The following is an 8,772-nucleotide window of genomic DNA, read 5'->3' on the forward strand; positions in this document are numbered from 1 at the left end:
ACTTACTACCGCAGTGGTAGCGCACAGCGCTTGCCCCAACAGCTCGTTCAGGTTACACGCGGGGGGGGGTCTTTGTCTTGTTACCCCCCTACCCCCCCCCCGTGAACCCCCCACCCACCTTGCCCCCCCCCGTGCCCCCCCCCCCCCCCCCGCCCCGTGCCCCCCCCCACCCACCTTGCCCAGCATGTGCAGCACGCCGATGATGGAGGTGAGGGCAAAGCGCTCGTTCTGGGCGCCGTAGCCGGCCAGCGCCACCATCTCGGGCAGGTGGACGAAGGGAACCACGAAGCTGCAGTAGGTGCACAGCGCCCACAGCAGGAACGCGACAAAGAAGCGGTTCGCAAACACGCCGCCGGTGACGCCGGTGGCGCCGGTGACGCCGGTGGCGCCGGTGACGCCGGTGACGCCGGTGACGCCGCCGGTGCCTTCCCGTGGTGGCGGCGGCCGCGGCGATGGAGGTGGCGACCGTAGCGATGCCGGTGCCCGCAGTGGTGGTGGCGACGGTGGCGCTGGTGGTGATACCGGTGGTGGTGGTGATACCGGTGGTGGTGCTGCTGCTGGTGGTGATACCGGTGGTGGTGGTGCTGCTGCTGGTGGTGATACCGGTGGTGGTGGTGCTGCTGCTGGTGGTGATACCGGTGGTGGCAATGCCGGCGATGCCAGTGCCCGCAGTGGTGGTGGCGACGGTGGCGCTGCTGGTGGTGGTGATGCCGGTGGCGGCGATGCCGGTGGTGATGCCGGCACGGGGCCCTGCCGCCGCACCCCGCTCGTCCTCCGCCGGCTCTCCGCCTCCGGTGCCGGTGGCTCGGCACCACGGACGGCCGACGAGGGGTAGGGGAGGAGGGGGAGGAGGGGGACGGCCGATGGATCCGGCGGCGCCGGGCGATGCTGCCGGCGACTGTCGCCGTCGTCGGCGTTGGATAGCGGTGCCGGGAGGCGGCCGCCGTAGCCACGCTCGCCGTCACCGTAGCCACGCTCGCCGTGGCTGTCACCACGCTCGCCGTGGCCGTCGTGAGGTTTGTCCGGGCCGCCGGAATTGTCACCGCACCGGGCCACGAACTCCGTGCCGAGTCCGACGGCCGAACCGCCGTCGCCGCCGCCGCCGCCGCCAAAAACTTCCCCGCTGTAGACGATGCGGGCGGAGCGAAACCTCCCTCCCAACTCCTCCCCCTCCTCCTCCTCCTCCTCCGTGTCGTACCACCACCCCTCCTTACCGTCACCGGCACCGGCACCGGCGCCGCCGCCGGTGCCGGCGGGCAGCGGGCGCAAGAGCGCGGCGCAAGCGCAGAGGTTGAGGCTGATGCCGGAGCTGACGAGCATGGCGCCGCGCCAGCCGTAGGCGGCGCCCAGCGCCTGCAGGGCCACGTTGGCGAGGAAGGTGCCGGCGCCGGTGCCCGTCGTGCTCAGCCCCTGCGCCAGCGCCCGCCGGCGACGCTGGAAGTACTGCCCAACGGCCACCACGGCGGGCAGGTAGGAGAGGCCCATGCCGATACCTGGGTGGTGGTGGTGGTGGAGTGGGGGGGGAGGAGGTGGGTGGGTGGGTGAGTGGGTGGGTGGGTGGCTGGGTGAGTGAGTGGGTGGGTGGGTGGCTGGGTGGGTGGGTGACTAGCTGGGTGGGTGGGTGGGTGACTAGCTGGGTGGGTGGGTGACTAGCTGGGTGGGCGAGTGGCTGGGTGGGTGAGTGGCTGGGTGGGTGGGTGGCTGAGTGAGTGAGTGGGTGGGTGGGTGGCTAGCTGTGTGGGTGGGTGGCTAGCTGTGTGGGTGGGTGAGTGGCTGGGTGGGTGAGTGAGTGGCTGGGTGAGTGAGTGACTAGCTGGGTGGGTGGCTAGCTGGATGGGTGGCTAGCTGGGTAGGTGAGTGAGTGGCTGGGTGGGTGGGTGACTAGCTGGGTGAGTGGCTGGCTGGGTGAGTGAGTGAGTGGCTGGGTGGGTGAGTGAGTGAGTGAGTGGCTGGGTGGGTGGGTGGGTGACTAGCTGGGTGGGTGGGTGGCTGGGTGAGTGAGTGAGTGAGTGGCTGGGTGACTGTTTGCTGGGTTAGGTGACTGGCGATGCAGTGACAATTGGCGATGAGGTGACTGCCTGCCTGACTGGGTGACTGATTGCCTGCCTGGGTGACTGACGAGGTGACTGACGAGGTGACTGCCTGCCTGACTGCCTGCCTGACTGGGTGACTGACGAGGTGACTGACGAGGTACCCCGGGTCCGCTCACCTCCCAGAATGCCGAAGGACAGCAACAGGAAGTGGATGCTCTGAGCGAAGGCGCTGAGGCCCCAGGAGGCGGCCGTGATGACCCCGCCCACTAAGGCCACGGGGCGACAGCCATAGCGGTCCACGAGGTGACCAGCCAGAGGGCCTGACACACACAGTGACACACACAGTGACACACACAGTGACACACACAGTGACACACACACACACAGTGACACACACAGTGACACACACACACAGTGACACACACAGTGACACACACACAGTGACACACACAGTGACACACACACAGTGACACACACAGTGACACACACAGTGACACACACACACACACAGTGACACACACAGTGACACACACAGTGACACACACACACACACAGTGACACACACAGTGACACACACAGTGACACACACACACACACAGTGACACACACAGTGACACACACAGTGACACACACACAGTGACACACACAGTGACACACACACAGTGACACACACAGTGACACACACACACACAGTGACACACACAGTGACACACACAGTGACACACACACACACAGTGACACACACAGTGACACACACAGTGACACACACACACACACAGTGACACACACAGTGACACACACACAGTGACACACACAGTGACACACACACACAGTGACACACACAGTGACACACACACACAGTGACACACACAGTGACACACACAGTGACACACACACACACAGTGACACACACACACAGTGACACACACAGTGACACACACACAGTGACACACACAGTGACACACAGTGACACACACACAGTGACACACACACTGACACACACAGTGACACACACACAGTGACACACACAGTGACACACACACAGTGACACACACACAGTGACACACACAGTGACACACACACAGTGACACACACAGTGACACACACAGTGACACACACACAGTGACACACACACAGTGACACACACACAGTGACACACACACACAGTGACACACACAGTGACACACACAGTGACACACACACAGTGACACACACAGTGACACACACACACAGTGACACACACAGTGACACACACACACAGTGACACACACAGTGACACACACACAGTGACACACACACAGTGACACACACAGTGACACACACACAGTGACACACACACACAGTGACACACACACAGTGACACACAAAACAAAGCAAAGATCCCCCATATAGCCTTAACAGACTGTTGGGGCAAGTGCTGTTAGCGAGCACCTATGAAGGCCGGAACGGTACACGAGGGGGTGGGTGGCCAGCACCACGCCCGACCGCCTTTGTCTCCCTAGTGGCAATGTTTACACACCGCACCAGGTACTCATTTGAGGCTGAGTCGACCTAGGGGAGGCCCGGGACCGGTTCAGATAACCGTCACTGGTGTTGTCCGTGAGCGGGAAACGAACCCGGGTCGCCAGGTTCATAGCGCAGCGCGCTAACCGCTACACTATCGCTCCCCACACACACACAGTGACACACACAGTGACACACACAGTGACACACACACAGTGACACACACACAGTGACACACACAGTGACACACACACACAGTGACACACACAGTGACACACACACACAGTGACACACACACACAGTGACACACACAGTGACACACACAGTGACACACACACAGTGACACACACAGTGACACACACAGTGACACACACACAGTGACACACACATAGTGACACACACAGTGACACACACACGGACAACAACAACCGCCATTCGCCACTAAGTGGCGGTGACGTCACCACGACGCTTGTGCCAGGACATGTGCACCTTGAGGCCACGTGGAGTGTCGAACGCCCGCTGGCAGGAGGTCACGGGGCAGACCCAGGTGCCACGGGTCGACTGACTGAGATGACAGGCTGATGCACCACCTGTGCCCCCTACTGTGCCAACCTGCTGTGCTATAGCCACCCGGCGCTCCGCTCGTTGTTGTGAGCGTCGCTCCGCTCGTTGTTGTGAGTGTCGCTCCTCCGCCCTCCGTTGTTGTTGGAGGGCGACTGCCTCCAACTGCTCAGTAGCGTCCTTCATGAGCCTCCTCCACAGAGGCCGATCTTGGTACCGCCGCTGGTACCAGTCATCGGCAAGTACACTCAGCTCCACGTCCTCCTGTACCATCTCTTCTCTAGCCCATGCCGCGCCCGTTTAGCCCCCTCGATCCGGCCGAACAAAAGCTGTTTCGGCATGCGGTGGCTGGGCATGCGGGTTACATGACCCAGCCATTGCAGCCTTGCCCGCCGGAGGAGCTCACCGATGGGACCTTGCCCAGATCTTTCAAGAATTTGTGAGCTCCTCACACAATCCAGCCTGGTTAAACCCAGGATGGATCGTAGGCAGGCCAGCCTAAATGTTTCCAACCGGCGAAGATGTTCCATTAGGGGGGTCCACGTTTCGCAATCGTAGAGAAGGGAGGGAATGACCGTGGCCGAGAAGACCTGAAGCTTAGTGCGGAGCGACAGACCAGGTAGCTTCCACACAGCGTTACGCAACCAATGAAAAGATATTGCCGCTCGACTGATTCGGAGTGAGACCTCTGCTGTTAAACTGGAGCCGGTCAGCAGCAGGTAGTCTGCGGATTTTTTTTGTAAGTACATCGTGAATAAATAAGGTCTGGTGCACAGGCCGTCGAACATTAAGGGATGTTAAGTTTGACCCAATGTAGAGATCTCAGTGGCGAGTCCTGTATGGGCAGTTCAATGCAAATCTCAAGGCCGAGTGATACATTGAGTCAAGCTTCTTCAGTACAGTACTTGGGGCTGATTTATACACGATGTCACAGTAATCAAGTAGAGGGAGTGTGGTAGCTTTTTATCAATTCCAAGCGGAACATTGGGGGGAAGCAGTGCTTGTGTCGATACAGAAAACCAATTTTTGTATTTTTTAGTTTTACCAATAAAATCAATGTGATTATGAAAATGCAGTTTTGAATCAAAGGTGACCCCAAGATACTTATAGATCTTGACTTGCTCTATTCGATGATTATTTAAGTAAAATAATTGGGGGGGGGGGGGGAAATGAACTTCCTGCTTTAGTCCTGGTGAGAAGCATAGCACCTTGGTTTTTGGAGGTATTCAAGGACTAGTTTTAAGAGCAACCAGCTGATGTTGCAGTTTGTTGAAATCACCCTGGAGCCTAGCAATCACGTCATCCGGAGAGCGGCCAGCAGTAATCAGCATCGCGTCATCCGCAAACAGATTGACCCTGGAATGATCCGGGTCAGTGCCCAAGCCGTTGGACATAAAGAGAGAACAAGAGGGGGCTGAGGATGGAACTCTGCGGAACCCCATTTCTGTTATCTTAACACCGTTTGACCTCCAACCATCTGTGAATACGATTTGGGTGCGAGAAAAGAGGTTAAAACATTTTTTGTTGTTAACCATTCTCCTGCGTGTCCGGAGAAACGGAGGCAACTTCGTTTTACCAAGGGAAATTTACCCACCCGGCAGCATGACAAAACGAGGCTCAATCCTGGCTTGCTTATCTACTTCCGTCATCTGCATCACGAAGCCTCAGTCTCGGCCCAAGTCGTTGCCTCCCATCGCACCATCGGCTGCTCAACTTTACCTCCCAGCCCAAGCCACGCCCCCACAATCACCATGGCTCCTCCCCCCCTCCCCTACCCGGCCTCTCTCCACGCCCCACGACTACTGGATAATCCCTCGTCACAGACAACTCTGAGACGCACTGAAGCGTTAATTATTATTATTTTATTTACCTACGCCGCGACTTTACCGAAAAAAACCAAAGCGTATGAATCCTTGCAGTCACGAAAAGCTTCAAATCTGGAATGTCGTGGTCGACTGTATCAAAAGGCTTTGGACAAGCGAGGAAAAAGACTGGAGCATTACTGATTGTCATCAAGGACTACCGTGTCTGTGATTCAGAGAGTCTGATGCAGCAGATGTGGCGCGGTATTTTTTTTCCGGAACCCAGATTGGTTTCGATGCAGGAGATTGCTGTCGGACGGGAAAACTGCTAATTTGGTAGCTCAATAATTTTTCGAAAAATGTTCATCAACGGGGGGAGAAAGCAATTGAGAGAGGTCGCTAGTTATTTGGATGATCTTTAGGGCCCCCTTCGTGAAGTGGACGGACATACAGTGAGGGAAAAAAGTATTTGATCCCCTGCTGATTTTGTACGTTTGCCCACTGACAAAGAAATTATCAGTCTATAATTTGAATGGTAGGTTTATTTGAACAGTGAGAGACAGAATAACAACAACAAAATATAGAAAAACGCATGTTTTTCAAGGATTTGTGAGCTCCTCACACAATCCAGCCTGGTTAAACCCAGGATGGATCGAAAGGCAGGCTAGCCTAAATGTTTCTAACCGGCAAAGATGTTCCATTAAGGGGGTCCACGTTTCACAAGCGTAGAGGGAGGGAATGACCGTGGCCGAGAAGACCTGAAGCTTAGTGTGGAGCGACAGACCAGGTAGCTTTATTGCCGCTCGACTGATTCGGAGTGAGACCTCTGCTGTTAAACTGGAGCCGGTCATAAGCACACTGCCCAAGTATTGAAAACTCTCCACTCTCTCCACAACTGCCCCATCACCGATTGGGAATTGTGGGGGTGGAGTGTCCGATGATACAAAATACCCAGGCAGGTGCTTAGTTTTGGTGGGGCTGATGGTAATGCGCCTATCTCTTAGTGGCACGCTCCAGTCTCAGCAGCAGCGTCACCAACTCCTCCTCTGAATGAGCAGCTAATACCAAATCATCGGCATACATAACATGGTTGAGCAATAGGGAGCCATCCCTTGACCACACCCGGGCATCGATCAGCCTCCGATTACATCTGTACCAAATGGAGATTCCCCCGGTACAGCTATTGAAGGCTTCACGAACTAAGTGGTCAAAATAGATGTTAAATAATGTGGGAGCCAGAGGACATCCCTGTCGCACCCCAAGGTGTACAGGGAATGGCTCTGACTCCCGGCCACGTAGTTTTACCCGGGCCCGCTCACCATCATGAAGGTCCTTAATGATCGTGAGCAGGGGGTCAGGGACTCCAAAAGCACGAAGAACGACCCAGAGCCCAGGCCTACTGATGGTATCATAGGCCTTGACCAGGTCAATAAAGCAGAGATGTAGGTCTTGTTGGAATTCTCTACACCTCTGCTGTAGCAGACGGACAGAAAATATGGCATCTGTGCAGGACCGCCTTTTCCTGAAACCGCATTGGGGCTCCGCAAGCCTCTCCTCAGCGTGCCTGGCGAGGCGATGTTGAATAATCCTTGCCAGGACCTTTCCCGGCACACTGAGGAGTGAGATGCCCCTGTAGTTGTTACAGTCTGTGCGGTCCCCCTCCCTTAAAGAGGGGGACCACCAGGGCATCCTTCCAATCCTGCGGAACCCGTCAAGTGGTCCAGACTGTTGTTATGATGTCATATAGGGCAGTCTGTGCACAAACCCCACCCTCCCTCAGCATTTCGCTTGGGAGATCACCCCCAGCACACCACACCCACCACCCCCACCACACCACCACCAGACTCACCCACCACCAGCGTGACGCCCATGGACAGGGAGCCAACCCAGGCGGTCGTTCCTCTGCTGGCCCCGAACTCCTGGAGCCAGGCCACGTTGAGGACTCCCACGGCCATCTGGAAGCCGAGCGTGAGGACGTGGATCCAGAAGGAGGAGAAGACCACCACCCACCCCCACGTGGCACACGCCTCCTCATCCTCCTCATCCTCATCCTCATCCTGCTCCAACCTCCTCCTCCTCCTCCACGACGAGGAGGAGGAGGAGGCATCGTCGTAGTCTCCTCCTCGTCGCTTGCGGTGAGCAGCGCTGTGGGGTCCGTGCGGACGGAGGATGTCACCGCCTCTGCTGTCTCCACCGTGGCCACCGCCACCACCACCACTCCTGCCCCCGCCGTGCCCACCACCACCACCACCACCACCGCCTCTGCTGTCTCCACCGTGGCCACCACCACCACCACCGCCACCACCGCTCCTGCCCCCGCCGTGCCCACCACCACCACCACCGCCATCGTCGTCGTCTTCGTCGTCTTCGCCGCCGTCAGCATCGCGAGCGTCCAGCGGGGCGAGGTGAGGTCCACACACACCCATGGTCAGCCGGCGGTGGTGGTGCTGGTAGTGGTGCTGCTGATGATGATGGTGCTGCTGCTGATGATGATGGTGGTGCTGCTGATGATGATGATGGTGGTGCTGCTGCTGGTGGTGATGATGGTGCTGCTGCTGATGATGATGGTGGTGCTGCTGATGATGGTGCTGGTGGTGCTGCTGCTGGTGGTGATGATGGTGCTGCTGCTGATGATGATGGTGGTGCTGCTGATGATGGTGCTGGTGGTGCTGCTGCTGGTGGTGATGATGGTGCTGCTGCTGGTGGTGATGATGGTGCTGCTGCTGGTGGTGATGATGGTGCTGCTGCTGGTGGTGATGATGGTGCTGCTGCTGGTGGTGATGATGGTGCTGCTGCTGATGATGATGATGGTGGTGGTGCTACTGATGATGATGCTGTTTTGAGACGCTGCAAAAGATGAAAGGGTGCATGAG

The 8,772-nt window shown here is 57.4% G+C and overlaps 1 protein-coding gene across 4 annotated transcripts in view; it reads right to left on the minus strand.

The window, feature by feature from the left end:
* The window catches only part of LOC142908099 (monocarboxylate transporter 14-like), a 38,909-nt gene extending 30,584 nt beyond the window's left edge, over nt 1-8,325 (minus strand). For all 4 annotated transcript variants that reach the window (XR_012931596.1, XR_012931598.1, XR_012931597.1 and 1 more), the window contains exons 1-3: nt 7,749-8,325; nt 2,210-2,353; nt 175-1,493 (exon numbers count right to left, since the gene is read on the minus strand). Coding sequence is in view for 1 of the 4 variants with exons in the window: in XM_076058308.1 (XP_075914423.1) it covers nt 175-1,493; nt 2,210-2,353; nt 7,749-8,325 (2,040 nt within the window). In the remaining 3 variants the exon portion in view is untranslated. The remainder of the gene's footprint in view (nt 1-174; nt 1,494-2,209; nt 2,354-7,748) is intronic.
* Nucleotides 8,326-8,772: the final 447 nt, after the last annotated feature.

This window comes from Petromyzon marinus, assembly GCF_048934315.1.
Source record: "Petromyzon marinus isolate PM22_M1 ecotype Great Lakes invasive population chromosome 70 unlocalized genomic scaffold, UKy_Petmar_22M1.pri1.0 chr70_unloc.2, whole genome shotgun sequence".
Classification (NCBI taxonomy): domain Eukaryota; kingdom Metazoa; phylum Chordata; class Hyperoartia; order Petromyzontiformes; family Petromyzontidae; genus Petromyzon; species Petromyzon marinus.